At 36.2% G+C, this 17,803-nt stretch overlaps 1 protein-coding gene across 1 annotated transcript in view; it reads left to right on the top strand.

Annotated features, from left to right (window-relative positions):
• The window catches only part of LOC117345222, a 28,143-nt gene extending 11,683 nt beyond the window's left edge, over positions 1-16,460 (top strand). Inside the window, exons 5-10 of the mRNA XM_033908242.1 lie at positions 1,495-2,483; positions 7,350-8,538; positions 9,713-10,477; positions 11,324-11,865; positions 12,885-13,102; positions 14,508-16,460. Of these exons, the coding sequence (XP_033764133.1) occupies positions 1,495-2,483; positions 7,350-8,538; positions 9,713-10,477; positions 11,324-11,865; positions 12,885-13,102; positions 14,508-14,598 (3,794 nt within the window). The 3' untranslated portion in view covers positions 14,599-16,460. The remainder of the gene's footprint in view (positions 1-1,494; positions 2,484-7,349; positions 8,539-9,712; positions 10,478-11,323; positions 11,866-12,884; positions 13,103-14,507) is intronic.
• Positions 16,461-17,803: the final 1,343 nt, after the last annotated feature.

The following is a 17,803-nucleotide window of genomic DNA, read 5'->3' as shown; positions in this document are numbered from 1 at the left end:
CGACAGGTAACCATCTTAGATTTTGACAATTGAAGTTTGTTATCGCTATTTCTGAGAAAGTACTGAAGGGATCTTTCTCAAATTTCATATGTAGGTTTCCCTTGGTGCATAGTTATGCATATTGCATTTTGAGACCTATCGAAAAACAACATGGCCGACAGGCAGCCATCTTGGATTTTGACAATTGAAGTTTGTTATCGCTATTTCTGAGAAAGTACTAAAGGGATCTTTCTCAAATTTCATATGTAGATTCCCCTTGGTGCCTAGTTATGCATATTGCATTTTGAGACCAATCAGAAAACAACATGGCCGACAGGCAGCCATCTTGGACTTTGATAATTGAAGTTTGTTATCGCTATTTCTGAGAAAGTACTGAAGGGATCTTTCTCAAATTTCATATGTAGATTCCCCTTGGTGCCTAGTTATCGATATTGCATTTTGAGACAAACCGGAAAACAACATGGCCGACTGGTAGCCATCTTGGATTTTGACAATTGAAGTTTGTTATCGCTATTTCTGAGAAAGTACTGAAGGGATCTTTCTCAAATTTCATATGTAGGTTTCCCTTGGTGCCTAGTTATGCATATTGCATTTTGAGACCTATCGTAAAACAACATGGCCGACAGGCAGCCATCTTGGATTTTTACAATTGAAGTTTGTTATCGCTATTTCTGAGAAAGTACTGAAGGGATCTTTCTCAAACTCATATGTAGATTCCCCTTGGTGCCTAGTTATGCATATTGCATTTTGAGACCAATCGGAAAACAACATGGCCGACAGGTAGCCATCTTAGATTTTGACAATTGAAGTTTGTTATCGCTATTTCTGAGAAAGTACTGAAGGGATCTTTCTCAAATTTCATATGTAGGTTTCCCTTGGTGCATAGTTATGCATATTGCATTTTGAGACCTATCGAAAAACAACATGGCCGACAGGCAGCCATCTTGTATTTTGACAATTGAAGTTTGTTATCGCTATTTTACAGAAGGTACTGAAGGGATCTTTCTCAAATTTCATATGTAGGTTCCCCTTGGTCCCTGGTGTTGCAATTTGGGACCAATCCGAAAACAACAGACAGCCATTATCGCTAAATCTTAAATTTTATATATAGGTTCCCCTTGTTTGAAAAGTACTGGAGGGCTGTTTCTGAATTTACACAGATTAGTGATATATAAGAGGAAGGGAAAAGTAGGAAAAGATCAATCTGACATGGAACCTATAAAGATCATTCAATGGTGGGCGCCAAGATCCCTCTGGGATCTCTGGTTTTTTTAAAAGATTTGAAAATTCTGGAGAACTAATTGAAAGCCTTTACAAACTGAGGTTTTATATTCCAACTCATGTAAAATAGAAATAACAAAATAGATAGTGAATAAAGGAAAATAGTAAATTCTCACATTTAAACAATGGTTACATTGCTGTCTCTTCTTGTTTGATATCAAGCAACAAATTTACAAATGGCGTATAATATATAATGAGGGTTATTTATTTAAGGTAAAAAGATGTGCCCATGGAAGATAGTCAGATACACGAGGCAGTCAGATTTGGGGTTTAAAGTCACAGTGGTAGCACAAAAGGAAGACGTGGCAGATGTTATGAAAAAGATCCTTTCAGAGAGTAAACTAACTTTGACTGGGCACATCAGAGCACAGGGAGCGTCTGGAGGCTTCCATGGTAACCAATTTCTTACTGGGCCCCATGAAGAGAATACAATGCAGGGTGCCACTGGAGGCCACCATGGTAACCAAACTGATTCTAGGCACCTTGGGGAGAGTACAACACAGGGTGCCACTGGAGGCCACCATGGTAACCAAACTGATTCTAGGCACCTTGGGGAGAGTACAACACAGGGTGCCACTGGAGGCCATCATGGTAACCAAACTGATTCTAGGCACCTTGGGAAGAGTACAGCACAGGGTGCCACTGGAGGCCACCATGGTAACCAAACTGATTCTAGGCACCTTGGGAAGAGTACAACACAGGGTGCCACTGGAGGCCACCATGGTAACCAAACTGATTCTAGGCACCTTGGGAAGAGTACAACACAGGGTGCCACTGGAGGCCACCATGGTAACCAAACTGATTCTAGGCACCTTGGGAAGAGTACAACACAGGATGCCACTGGAGGCTACCATGGTAACCAAACTGATTCTAGGCACCTTGGGAAGAGTACAACACAGGGTGCCACTGGAGGCTACCATGGTAACCAAACTGATTCTAGGCACCTTGGGAAGAGTACAACACAGGGTGCCTCTGGAGGCCACCATGGGAACCAAACTGATTCTAGGCACCTTGGGGAGAGTACAACACAGGGTGCCACTGGAGGCCACCATGGGAACCAAACCAATTCTTGGTTCTTAACCTCTGGACAAATGAGTGTAAATAAGAACAAAACTCTGCATATCCAGGACACACAAACTCCAGATCCATTGCATCTCGATCAGCAACAAAAGAGCAAATATTCTCATGTTGATGACATGGATGTAAGTTATTGTATCTAGATAATTAACTGTAGGTCACTTCCATCTGGGATTAATAGAATCTTACATCGGTCTGTTCTGTGGACAGGGATATCTCAACATGAGTTTTGCCAAGAACTGTCCAGCCAAACTCTTACACCAGGGTTACATTGCTGTCCATAGAACAGAACTATGTTTGATTAATTTTGTTAGTTATTACAAAAAAAAACAATAGTACCATCATCGGTACAAAGATCGCCTCACATTGTATTTCACACTCATATGTATAGAATCAGCGGGCGAGTTCACCATCAGTACAAAGCTCACCTCACATTGTATATCACTATACCTCACGCTAGAATTAGGGGGCGAGTTCACCAACTGGAATCTATATTTCGATGCTTGTACCAGTATATTGATGTTTTAACAAAAAATATTGCAACTTTCTAAAGTAAAGCAGCCATATTTTAAATCAAGTTTTACAGTATAGAAGGCAAATTATTATGAAACATATCTGACTCCTGATAGCAATAGTTAACCACACAACAACACTGAAACCAAAAATTAGAAACTTTGTACAATTATGAATGAGTTTACTGATGCTTTTTAACACTTGCATCCAAAACTTAACAATTTAGATTTAACATACAAAGTCTAAGCCAAAACATGTTTCCTAAAAATTCTTCATTTTGCCTCTGGACAGTAAAAGTAACCCCCACAGCAACCCTCAAATAAAGTTCTGCTGCCTTAAATCTAAATGTATCTAGTTTCTTTCTCCACTTCTATCTCTCTCCCTCTCTCAATCTCACTTTATCTCTGTTATTTCACTCTTCCTCTCAAAAAATAATTACTGGTAATGTCTCTATTTTTTTTGAACAAAGGATATTATAAAAGAAATACATACAATATGTTTAATGTCGCCTTGAAACCATGCATTGATTCTGAGAATAAACCTATTCCTGAGTGTGAAGAGAAAAAAGAAGAACCGCATATATCGATGTGCAAAACTGCCTCTCTTCCGTCCTTGCTTAGTTGTAATAGTTACTTCACCATGAAAATTTCCATTAGATATTAAAAGAAATAAATTGTTATATGCATACATGGAATGTTTGATTATTTGAAGAAAATAAATACATATACATGTACAGACATGTATGCTTAAAAATAAGATATATTTATGTGACGCATGGAATTATGTTTAAAATTACAAGTGGTATAGATGTCTCCCGATAAAAATGTATAATTAATTTTAAGTCATTATAACACTGTTGTAATGTTGTAAACATGAAAACCTGTATGAATATGTGAAATGTCATTCTCTCTGCGGATAAAACATTCAATACGTTTCTCGAGACATTGACCAAGACCATAATGTACTACTGTACAAAATGAAAAAAAGCCGTGTTGATTTGTAACGTTGTGCCACGGAAAACGTCAATATCAAGCACATGACGGTACTTTGCACATAATGTCATAATGTCATAATTCACATACATTTCTAAGAATTGTATTAATTATATGAATTTATATCTGGGATCCACGATAGCATTCTCAATAATGTATAAAAAAAAAATTCCTGTACTTCCTTACATTTTGAATCTTCAGAGAACAGTGTTACAAAAATATTTAATTGATGACTTTCACACTCTCTTTTTGCCAAATGTTGAGCCTTTGTAATTATTTTTTTAAATGGCTTTAATAGTTGTTATGACTTGTGCCCAATCCTTTTTGCTTTGATTTATGACAATAAAAATATGTTTAAATCAATCCAAAACAGAAAGGTACATTTACAAAGTGTAGCAACATAATAGCGAATGTACAACGTAACACGTTCGGACCTGCGCAGTCGAATATCTTCCCATGCAGTTTTCACATTTAGCAGGATAATGAAGATTATAGTATTTGGAAAGTACAACCACTAGCTAGTATCTGTGTATTTTTCTGGAACACAGATTCGTATTCAGGCTCCGACTCAGAACGAGCCGACTTTTGTCAATCGGAAGTGATACCATTCAATCAGTTGCGTTCAGGCAATATGTGACAATGAAGGTATACAGACCAAACATAATCTCTCGTAACACTGAACAGAATCACGTTTTTAAAAACATTTTCTTGTCAATGAGGCAAGCTTACAATATTGTTTTGTAAAAATGGAAATCATTAAGATATTAATTATATATAAACAGAATAATCGTATTCTAGGATGGTCGGGTAGCATAGTGGATATCGCACTCGTTTTTCTACTAGGCCGACCGGGGTTTGATTCCCCAATCGGGCATGAAAAGGTAAATGGGCTATACCTGTCCTTCCCGACTACGTACTTTCCCCCCCTATATTCCGGTCTCCTCCCACATTAAGACACCTCCATGATTCCATCCGGGCCAACATGAGTGGTTAATATAAATGTTATGTTTGTAAAATAACTAAAGTTTAAATAACCTAATTTTCCCATGTCCATTAAAGCTTGTATCATTAAAACATTACACGAACATATTATCATTGATTTACAGGAAAATTCGCGAACATATGGTCGAAAAATGTCTGAGTAAGTTTTTCCTCTTGCCATCTTTTCGATCTTGGATGTTTACTTGTCTCCAGGATGTTTACGCAGGTTGCATTATGGGAAGAGAGAATCCCCACAGTTAATGATGGTTTAATTGTTGATCCGTAATTAAGCCTTCATTAAACCTCAATTTGTTAATGATCCCTTAAATGACCTTTCCAACATCACATTTTGAATGATCCATTAACTAATCTATCATTAGATATTTAATTAATCATTAAGGCTTACTGGTACTTTAATGATGGTTAAATTTAATGAACGTTCATACAACTGGCCCCTGTTGTTCAATTGTCGATAATCGATGCACATACGAAGGCTTCCATCTTTTTTTGCGTGCGAGCACAACACAGGATGACCATGGACTGTGGGATCATCTGATCACTCCGCAGGCAGCAAGCTGTCGAAGATGGTCCCGAACCTCCTCTAACATTGCTAGGGGTATTCTCCTACAGCACTGTCTAAAAGGAGTTGAGAATGTTAACTCTATCCGAAGTTGAGTTCCTCCACAATGTCCTTGTCCAGATCTCCAGAGGAAAAAACATCAGCAATATTCTGCAAAAGGTCATCTACAAAATGTATCTGCTGATAATGATGATTTATCCAAATTCAACAGGCTTCTAAAATCTTTCTGCTCTGGGGCATTGTAGTCCTCCAATGTTCCCTCAACTGATGCTCATCTCTGCAGTTGTAGATGGTATGGTAATACTACAAATGCTGATGTTGGAAATAGTAACAGGTACATAATGTTCCGTGTCTCGGAAGTCATCATCTAGCAGCCCTGGTGTTATAAGTCTTTGTTACACCTGTCTTCACAGACTGTAAAAGAGCACAAGTGGGAATATAATTTACTGGCTTGTCAATGATCCCTTTAACAGTTAATTTAGAGTTTGAGGGTATCCTGATGTATAGAATCCTTTCACTAGTTTCATCTTACCAAGGCAAAAACTCCTCCTCTTTAGCTCCTTTGAATGTAGCATAAAGCAACAAAAGGTCCAATACCATGGTGCTTCCATCTAATCTTGCGCCATTAGAATATATACTTTAATTGATATGAAGGTATAACCAAGAACATGTAGAGGTAGGAATGTTTATTAAATCTGCCTCAATGCATCTAATATAATGTAATGAGCATCTGGACAAAGTAGAATCACTATACCCTTCATGGATCGTCATACAGCCAAAGTCATTTCTTCAACCAAGTAATCCCTAATTGTCTTTGAGACGCTGCACTTAATAAGTCCATTTTACATTGGTAATCTGATCCTTCTTATCAGAGTTTGATCCATGGAATAGACGTATCCTAGAACGCTGATGAGAGATAACATATTGAGAAATATTGGGGCTCTCATATTCATCTTGCCTAACAGTCGCACCACCTTCAGCTCCAACAGTCTTCGACACAGCTGTTTTCATGGCACAGTCTAACAACCATCTGTTGAAATCATCCTTTGGTTTTACATCCATTCCCTCAAAATATTCCTGTAACTTCTCTGCATCTGATATGATTATTAGAATAAATACAAGTACTATACTTACCATACAAAATTAAAAGTCAAAATGTTTTGAAACATTACAAAGAAAAATACAAAGCTTAATCTGAAATAAATGGATAGAAAATCAAGTTCATGCAAGACTATGTGATTAATAGACAATATAGGTTTAGATAATAAACAACAAAAGTAAATGATATTGCAAGTCGCTTCAGCAAATGGTATGAAAGAATTGAAATATCTGAGACTGAAAAAGAGACAAGTATTGTCTTGATGTAATAGATAAGTGATAAAAAAAAATACCTCCCCTTAATATTGAGCTATAGTATGACAAGTTTGACTGAGAAAAAAAAACAACACGCTTAAATAAAAAGATTTTTGTTTGTCAAACCCACATTTGATGGCTTACCGCTGTTTTCAACAGTATCATCAATTACCACCAGCTCAGGTGTACGTCAGAACGGAAATGAGTGTACAAAGAAAGTTAAAAGCATGCACAATTAGTATGAACTTTCCAATGAAATTGTCTGTACCAGTCACATGTCTCACATGCTCACATTCCTTACATACCTATATTTCAAAGACATTAAGGATCCTTACCCCAAATAAATTTAACAATATATAAGATATATTACCTTCATTACAATACATAAACAAAAAGTGAATACACAACAAATGCATACAAATATTGTCCCTGTTAAGTCTTAAGTAGTCGGATGACCATTTCGGCCTTTGAACCTCTTTTTTTCTAAAACCAGATCAATTATGTATGCATGAAACCTTGTCTTTTTTTCTACTATACATAAATGTGATTCTGTATTCATGTGTATATTTCAGATCTTTGAATCTGTAGAAGCAGATTTGAATACAGGAATTGTGCAGACCTTACCAAGGGATATGCTAAGTGAAATGAAGGAACTTTCTGTGATCAAGGATGGTCACATAATTTGCAAGGGTCTTGACAGTGTACAGAAAGTTAATAATGCACTTCAGGACAAAGTTTCCTCAGGAACAGTCACAGTCGATGACAAAAAAGAACATTTCGGACATTCTCAGGATGAATTTGAACATGTAGCAGACATCAATTTTGAAATGTCAGAGGAAATCTTTTTGGCTCTTCAGTTCTTCTGCAGAGACGAAACATTAATGAATCAACAATCTTTTGGATACAAAAATGGCATGCTTCAGATAAACTGCACTGACAAGAGAGAAAAGAAGAATTTAGAAACTTGCATTAAAAGTGAGTTACAGCATATAGAAAAACTAAACAAAGATGACGTGTCCTTCACTCGTACTGAAGAGCCAAAGATCAAAGGAACTATTTCTGGGATTAATCAAGATGTTGATGGTGTCTTCTGCTATCAGCTTAAAGAAGATGAACACATGACTGTCCACATCATGGCACATTCCTACAGTCAGCTACAGACAGCCAAACACAAGATCTTTCTGGGAATCGGAAGGATTAAACAGTCAGAAACACGGAGAAATAGAAGGTTTGACAATACTTCACTTCAACAAAATAAAGAGAACTCAACTTTGTCAGAGAGAAATAGATTCAGTCAGTCTTATCATAAGAGTCCAACATGGCAGACTCCGTCCAACCTTGATTACGGAAGTGTTGTCTCTAAAGACTTTACTACAACTGAAGGTCTGTTGGTACGAGTTTACTCTGGAAGTATCCTCCATCTTGATGTGGATTGTATTGTAAATGCTGCCAATGGTGATTTACAACATGGAGGGGGAGTGGCCCGGGTGATATCTAGTGCTGCTGGTTATGAGTTTGATAAGGAGAGTAGAGACTACATAGCCCGGTATGGACCCCTAAAGGTTGGGGAGGTGTGTACCACGACTGCAGGGGATCTGAAGTACAAGGGAGTTATCCATGCTGTAGGACCAAGGTGGTATGACTACGGTCAGGACCAGAAGTGGGAATGTCTACATGACCTAAAGACAGCTGTCAAGAACAGTTTAGAGGAGGCAGATTTCCAAAGATATACATCTATAGCAATACCAGCTATTAGTTCAGGTAACTCAAACTCTAATTAATGTTTCGCTGAAAAAGTATTAAAATTCTTAGAAAATAAGTATTTCAAAATCTATTTGATACATAATTTACTGTGTCAATTGTATTACCTCAAACTGTGACTGGAAGCTCAGATTTAGTAAATAGCTGTTATCAATCTCAGAATATTATTTATATAATTTCATATATTCATTGAAACAATCATATCTATTGACTTTAAGCTTTTTATCATCATCCTATAACACTGAAATGAGATCAGTGTTTGTAACAATTCTTTTGATTGGCTAGAAGAGCTGTATAGTAATCTCTCGGAGGAACGAGTGTGTAAAATGAATAAGAATTAACAGGAAAACTAGAATTTATTCTCTCTTTTTTTTGTGTGTGTCATAGCTCCATAATGTACAGAAAATCATTCAAGTTCATCCTTTCATAAATGTATTAATTATCCCCGATCAAAGATCAGAAGGCAATAACATGTCTATACAGTAATGCAAGTTCATACATTGCTTCTTTTCAAGAATGCTTGCTTGGATTCTTTTCAGATTTTCAAGTTCAAGGTCTTTTTCTGATCAAAAGCTCATATTCGAGTGGACCAATCAGGCTTAAACTTCATGCATTACTACCTTATTGGGAGTGCTTGCTTAGGATGTCTTTTTGAGTCAAAATGTCTAAGGTCAAGATTCCTGTCATTATGAATTGAAAATTCTTTTGCTTTTTGTAAACTGATTACCAAGAGTGCTTGCTTGGGATAATTGGGTTTTTTTTACATCAAAAGGTCAAAGTCACTGTCACTATAAATAGAATACTGGTTTCTGGACAGTAACTTAAGTTTAAGTGGTCCGATCAAGCTCAAGTTTCAAATAAGCTCAAGTTGGAATGAATTATCCTATCGAACTTCACACACTGCTTCCCTATTTGAATTTTTTAGGGAAAAGACGATGAATCGATCGAGGGGATTAGAATTGATCAGATACCCTGGAAAAAATTCTCATTAACATATACATGTACATAATACATATAGCCCTTGGGATAGGAAATTATGCCTGGAAGTTATGCTAAGTGTCATCAGAAAGTATTTTTATCTTTTAAAATGTCATTTAGGTGTTGCCACCAAACTGACATGAAAGATTTATTCATGGCAGGTATATGCTGATTTAGATTATCCTATGTTATACAGGTATATTTGGAGTACCGAAGGAACATTGTACTCAACAGTACTACCGAGCTGTAGAGGAGTACAGTAGGACTAGAGGAAGACATTCGACCTTGACTGAGGTACACTTCATTGACAAGGACACACAGATGTGTCAGCTGATTCAGACGACCTTCGCTAAATGTTTTAGTGGAGACCCTGGAGCTGCCAGTGGAGGAAGACACAAAGTCTCATCATCTGTAATGGCTCCTCGGCAGAATGCACCAGTTTTACAACGGTCGAACAGTCTACCATCAAACACAGAGGGTTCTTCTGTACATCCTAGTAATCTATCTCCCAGGGATCAACCAAGAAACTTGCAGCGTTCAACATCCAGTGGCCAATGTTTTGAGATTGGTAGTAATTTAACTGTACACATCATCACTGGAAATATTGTGGATATTAAAGCTGATGCTATTGTCAGTCCTGAGAACATCCAATGTGACAGTACAGGAAGGATTGCCAGGGAAATCACTCGAGTGGCCGGAGAAGGTTATGTGGGAAATGACCAATCAGAGTTAAGACTTAGCCATACAAAACCAAAGCTGACGGAGGTACTAGACACTTTAGCAGGAAAATCACACTTTAAATATGTACTACATGTAGTTGCACCTAAATGGGATGCTGCTGCTGTTGATGATCAGAGAACATACTGGAAATGTCTGGAACAATCTTACAACAATGTCTTCTCAACAGTTGATACAAAACATTTGGATGTATCATCAATAGCCATACCTATTCTTGGAAATGGTAAAAAAGTGTTTTTTTTTCATATTTTAAGTCGTCTTGTTCAGAATGACCAAACAGCTTATAATGTCAAGACTAAGTCTGATGTCTTTCCTTCCATCCTTCATCTTCATCCCTAAATATCTCTAGTAGGTCATACACATCTGAAATATTATGGAAACATTAGTAATGTAAGTGCTGGAAGGGTTTGACTCCAATAGGGAAATATAGTGAACAATTTTTATCCCTCTTCTGTAGGTGTAAAATTTGGTCTGAAGTACATGTATCCTAGTAAATTAAGGGGAATCAATTGTATAATAATTATGGTTGGGTGCCTGAATATGTGGGGCACATTTGAACCTCTTGTTTACTTGTCAATCTTTATTCCAACTGTATATCAATATTGATATGCTTAGAGCTACATATGGTTTTCAGTCCAAATCACTTTTGTGGAATTTTCTTTCAAATTTCATTTACAAACATACAATATGAATTCTATAAATTGTTATTGTGTGAATTACACACTGGGCTAATTCTCCAAACCTTGAGACAACCACCATTGTGACCTTACTTCAATTTCAAGGTCATTGTAATAATTAAAAATGGCCACTCTTCAATCTTTTTTAGCTGCTGATGCTTTAATGAAATCACTGAATGAATATTTGACTCCGGACTTTTATCACTCTCATCTTCATCTTTTGTTTATTTTATTGTCTCTGCTTAAACTTGAAAATATCAAACTTAAAATATCACCACTTTCTGTGTAAACAACAAATAAGTAAACCTTGATTGCCCGTTATTTTCACAAACTGTTTCAAAATTTAATGATCTGTTGTTTCATTAGTAATTTGTACTTTATTCTATGATCAGGTACTGTTCCAAAACATCCTGCTCCAATCATCAGTATCTCCAAAATGTTAGTAGAGATTTGTAAAAGCTATGCTGACAAGACTCCTACAAAGAAAACATTGTATTTCTGCAATGATGACACAGCAGCTGTATATCACTTGAAAGGTGTCTTTGAAAAGTATTTTAACAAAAGAAATGAATCAAAGGAGGACAACCGAGGTCAAAGGGAAGATCAGAAGGAACAAACTGTCCATGATGTAACTGGACAAGACCAAGGGTCAGAGGTCACAGAGGACTGTTGTATCTGTATGGACACTATGACTAAACCTAAGAAGCTGTCTTGTGGTCATGTATTCTGTACAGAATGTATTGATCAACAGTTTAAATACAAGCCAGCCTGTCCCCAGTGTGGGGCTGTACATGGGAAAATCACGGGGGACCAGCCACCAGGGACTATGACCCTTAACACCACCAAGTCATGCGGGCGACATAGCTACCTACCAGGGTACAGTGGATATGGTATCATCAACATCACCTATGACTTCCCCTCGGGGAAACAGGGCGTGAGTATAGGACATTGTTAAGTAAGGATGTTACTGCTACGTACATAATGACATACAAAGTATATTAATGGAACTGTTTATGGACTTGTTTCTTCACACTCACCATAATTTGTTGGTACTTCGTCATGACATAGAGTTGTTAGTTTTTAGCTCCCTTAAAATCCCTACTTGTCCTGAGCACCTGAATGGACTTTGATGAAATTCGGTCTGGAGCATTTTTGAGCAAAGAGGATCAATCATTGTCTAAATGGTGGGTATGGCTCCCTTGGGGCCAGAGGGGCCAAATAAGGGAAATTGAGGTTAATCATTTATATCCCTACTAGTCCTGGATGCCTGAATGGCTTTTGATGAAATTTGGCTGGGAGCATTATTGGGCAAAGGAGAACTACTGTGGTATAAATGGAAGGTGTGGCTCCCCTGGGGTCAGAGGGATTGGGCCCAATAAGGGAAATCAAGGAATGAATTCAATGAGAGTATTTTGCCACAATTACTGAAATATCTAGGTGGGCAATATAGGCCCTCGTGACCTTTTGTTCATGAATTTTAATCTTGTTGGGATCCCCTCTTTTCAGTTTATATATTTTTATATATAATTTGAATATGAATTCTAATTTGTTTCATTTTGACTCCTTGAGTAGATTGAATTATTAGAATTATGAAAATTACCAAGTTTCATTAAGGATATTTGTAGTTCAAAGATATTTTTGTAAAGATATAATATGCTTATTGTAATAATAACTATAAACTATCAAATAAAGGTTTCCTTTCCGTCCGTCTTGTATGTAACACCTAAGTTTTTCATCTCTAGTGGCTTCATTCCTTGAGGGATTTTGATCAAACTTCACACAATGATACATGACCATGATATCTGAGACACGATTGAGTTACTGTGGGTCAAGGTCACTGTTACTATTTTTACCAGGGGTGGTATTCCAAGTATGCTTGTTTATTTTAAGTTCCAATTACATGTATATGATGTTTCTTTGCATGTTTTGCAGCCATTTTTCATGTTCTTTTAGACTGATCATCCAACTCCCGGTAATCTTTACCAGGGCATCATGAGGCCAGCTTATCTCCCTGACAATGAGAAAGGCCGCCTTGTAGCCAAACTGTTAAAAATAGCCTTTGACAGGAAGTTAGTGTTTACCATTGGAAGGTCAAGGACAACTGGACATGATGGGGTAGTGACTTGGAATGATATTCACCATAAAACCAGAAAGGATGGTGGTTCACAGGCGTAAGTTATCAAATGATATCCAAGGAACTTGTTTCTCAGCATCTGGGTTGAATGTCAAATGCCTTGAATGTCAAATTGGTTATATGTTTTAAAGTCTCAAGTGACCTATTCTAATCGCCTTTCTTCCGTTGTTGTCCGTCATCCATTTGTAAACAGTTTACATTTCCGACTTCTTCTCAATAACCAAGAGGCCTAGAGACCTGATAAAGGGCCTATAGCATGCTGGGGTAAAGGGCTTTCAAGATTGTTCAAATGAATAACGTCAGCCTCCATTCAAGGTCAGAGGGGCCAAACATGTTAAAATCTTCAAACAACTTCTCATTAACAAAAAACCCAGAGCCCTTATATTGGGTCAGCATGCTAGGGTGAAGGGCAATAAAGATCCTTTCATCTGAATGATCTTGAGCTTCATTAAAGCAAGAGGCCTACATGCCTTATATTGGACCATTTGCATGCTGGTGTGAAGGGATTCGGCATTTGTTTAAATGAATGACCTTGACCTTTGTTCAAGGCCACCAGGCTCAAATATGTTGAAATATTTTAAATGTCCTCTTCAAGGTCACAGGAATCAAATCTACCCAAATAAATCAAAACTCGTAAAGTTTGTTTTTTAACTCCCCTGCCTGAAAAGCAAGGGAGCTTATGCTGATATGCAGCGTACGTCGTCTGTCTGGCGTCAATTTTTCTTCTCCATTCCCATGAGGCACAAAGACTAGTTATTGGTCCTGTAGCTTGCTGAGATGAAGGGCTACCAAGATTGTTCAAATGAATGGCTTTGACATACATTCAAGGTTACAGAAATCAAATAGGCTTAAATATTTAAACAACTTCTTCTCAGTAACTTAGAGGCCCAGGGAATTTATATTTGGCTAGTAGCTTGCTTGGGTCAAGTTCAAGCTCACAGGGGTCGAATAGGCTAAAATCTTTAAAAGACTTCTTCTCTATAGCCAAGAGGCCAGGGACTTGATATTTGGCCAGTAGCATGCTGGGGTGAAAGGCTACTAAGATTGTTCAAATGAAAGACCTTGAACTACTTTCAAGGTCACAGGAGTCAAATAGGCCTAAATCTTTAAACAATGAAAAAAGTGGTAATCAGCATTGTTTCTGCATAAATGACCTAGATCAACTTTAAAGTTGCTGAAGAACCAGGTGGGCAATACAGGCCTAATGGGCCTCTTGCTTTAAATATTTTTTAACAACCATAAGGCCTCTGGTTGATGAAATTGATAGCCATTAATATTCTAAGATAAAAAGTGAATACAAAGTTGAATTAATAACTTTGCCACACTTCCAGTATAACTTTGGCAAAATGTGTTACAAAATTTTTTTGTTTTTTTTCTGAATGACCAAAATCTTTGAATACATTTCTTTTGAACCAGAAGTGACAATATTTTGCTTATTCAAGGTTTGGATATCCAGACCCTACCTATTTGGATAGAGTTCTGGATGAGTTGAAGGCCAAAGGAGTCACAGAGGAGTCACTTAACGACCCATGAGACAATGTTCTGGAGGAAAACCTTTTAATTTGGTGATTCACGAAAAGTTTCCTCATGGACTTTGACTCTGAATTTAGAATGGAGTTCTTTTCTTGGAGAAAGTTTGGTGGATCACCCACTCGGTGATTGTAACTCATGGCAAAAAGACCACAGCAGAATATCAACCCCCACCCCTATCCTCATCCCCACCCCACCCCACCCAACACCACCAACACCACCCCGCAAAAAAAAAAAAAAAAAAAGTCAGAAAAAAAAAATAGCACAAAAAAAGAGAAATCCATAAAAAATTTAAATGTACAGTAATTGAATGGATTTCCTGAAAATGACTATTGATTTAGTAAATATCTATCTGTTATATATACATGTATAGTAGTATGAATCAAGCTTATTACATAAGCTTTATCCTGATGGCTACAATAATCAGATTCAAAATTTACTTGGTAAACCTGTCAAATTGTTAAACCTGTCAAATCGTTATTTACATTGGTGTGAAATGAGGTTGTCATGACAACTGAGCTAGCAGGATATATCATATTACTGTACACAATTTTATAATCAGAATTTGTTTTGATTTGATAATTTTTGTCATTAATACTTGCCAATCTATACAATTTTGGTTTTTCAATTTTTACTAAAAACATATACAGTCGAACCATCTTATCTTGTAGTCAGTGGAGTTATGAAAGAACTTAGAAATATCCAGAGTATTCAAGGTGGTATAATATTCTATGTAGAAATTTTAGTTTCAGTTAAGCACTGTCTAAAGTTTGAATGTATAATTGATTGATAATATAGATATCCAATTCTTTTCAGATTGATGTTTCAGTATGTTCTTTAAGTTTCAAAAAGCAAAACCGATATATTGTACTGCATAAAACCTATATAAGTAAGTTAATGACTAAATACTAGTACAAATATTTAAGCATTGCGTGTTATGTACAGGGTTATGCTACTTTGTACAGTGGTAATTCTGAGTGGATTTGTTCGTTATATACAGGTATATATTGGTGTATAACCTACTAAATGTTGGTACATTTATAGGTATACATGTATACAGGTATATACTGGAGCGGTATATGTACAAAAATATCATTATTTTATTCATCTGAATACTTAAAATTTTATCTTTCTTGTATAAATCATTTGCATTTTAAACATATTCCCTAAAGAGCCTTAGAGGAATTAAAATTTCCGAAAGTGTTTTCTATAGAATTTCTGGCTTTGGAACTTACTTAACTAAAATACGACAATTAAATGCTTTGATTTTAGATTTTTTATATGTATAACGTTTTCCGATGTACATGTATTTGTTATAAGATGTCTGATGTACAGTACTATGGTTCAGACAGCTTTGTTACCTACTGTTGTCTAAAATATCATCATATCACAATATCAGCCTCATGTCTGTTTCCAAGGGATCTCATAATTCCTACAAACAAAAAAGTTTATGGATGCCTTAGTTACTTAAGAGTCATTCAAATAAACAATGTTTTTCGAGGGATAATAGTTGGTCTTGAGATACAGTACTGCATTTATAAAGAAATGAGGATAATGTTAATATTTTATTATTTGAGTCTTTGAGAACCTTGTTACAGTTGTGTGATCGAACAACGTTCCAAAAACATTGTGCCCACACCGTGCAGACATCGTGCACACAAATGTGTGATGTGCGATACAAACCGCACAACTGTGCGATGTAAACTGCACAGCTAACAGTAGGGTTATAAATATTACGGTATAACTAGTTATACGAAAAGATATACGAAAAAGTTAAAATTATGATATAAGATGGTCGCTTTTATATATACGTGCTGCATAACAATTGTTTTCATTCACGGAACATGTATGACCTGTTAATTTTTGCCATTTAGGTACCGTCATTTTGTCTCGCAAATATTCGTGATGTTTTCGACGGCCTGGTGATACATCTACATGTACATGTACCAGAATGGTAGACGGACATCACTACGATTATTTATCTTACTTAATACATAAATTACATATATTAGGTATTTTTAAACACAACAGAAATGTTTCTATTCAAATAAAGTCGTTTTATCTGTTGTTTAGTTCTACATATATTAAATAGCCTGTATATAATATCGCTGAATACACATTTCTTCGACTCGCCAAGGCCTAGTGGTGTCCTCGACGACGTCCGAGCAAATTATGTAAAGTTTTTTAATAATCATTTAGATAACTTATTTAACTCTACATCGGTATTTATTTTCATTCTTCATAATTATTGCATATATTTCGCCAAAAGTATGGTAATTAGCTGCCTCATAAAATGTTAATCGTTGTATATCTTTTACAATCGTTCCACATGTTTAAATAATCAGATGACGCGTTCCTCATTTTATATCTACCACGATACATATCGCACATGTACCGTTCCAATCGCCCATCGTGCGCACATTTACCTGCACGATCCATATCGCACATAGTGCGTGCGCACATCGCACATCGTGGAACGTTGTGCGATCACATAACTGTACATAGTTGCCAATTAAATACAATTTCCTAGCTTCTTTATAACTGCCAGAGTGACTGAGAGTTTGAGGTAGGTATTTTTATAGCGTCAATTACTATTTCACCTAAATTAAGAGGACTTACCTGTACATCAGATTTGTCTATTTCCCAAGTCTTTACTGTATGTTACAGCGGTAATACCATGAAGTACTATACTCTTAATACTGTATTATACATTGTTTTATTCTGTTATATCATACAAGGAGATAGAATGAGTTACATCGCTTAATATTGCTTTGTTAATATATTATCACGAAATGTACAGTATATGTATATTACGTAAAGGTTATGTTAATTTTTTCTGCATATAATCAAGAAATGTACATGATATGTACATCGCTAAATATTGCTTTTTTAATATATTATCATGAAATGTACAGTATATATATACAAAGCGTATATATGTTATGTTAATTTCTTTTGCATATAATCAAGAAATGTACAGGATATGAAACACATCATATATGTCATATAAAAGTGTTTGCCTATCATTATCATGAAATGTACATGATATATACATGGTAGGTTTCAATGTTGATATTGTGTTACATTTTCCATATGTACATTGTATGTTGTGATGTTAATATTGTGTTACATTTTATATGATATGTACATATGTTTTATTTGATCATGTTAAGTAGAAGACATATATAAGGAAGTCTTTATGAGGGCT

The sequence above is a fragment of the Pecten maximus genome, chromosome 16, assembly GCF_902652985.1.
Source record: "Pecten maximus chromosome 16, xPecMax1.1, whole genome shotgun sequence".
In the NCBI taxonomy this organism is placed as follows: Eukaryota; Metazoa; Mollusca; class Bivalvia; order Pectinida; family Pectinidae; genus Pecten; species Pecten maximus.
Note: the sequence above shows the minus strand (reverse complement) of the source record. Positions and strands in the feature narration are given on the sequence as shown.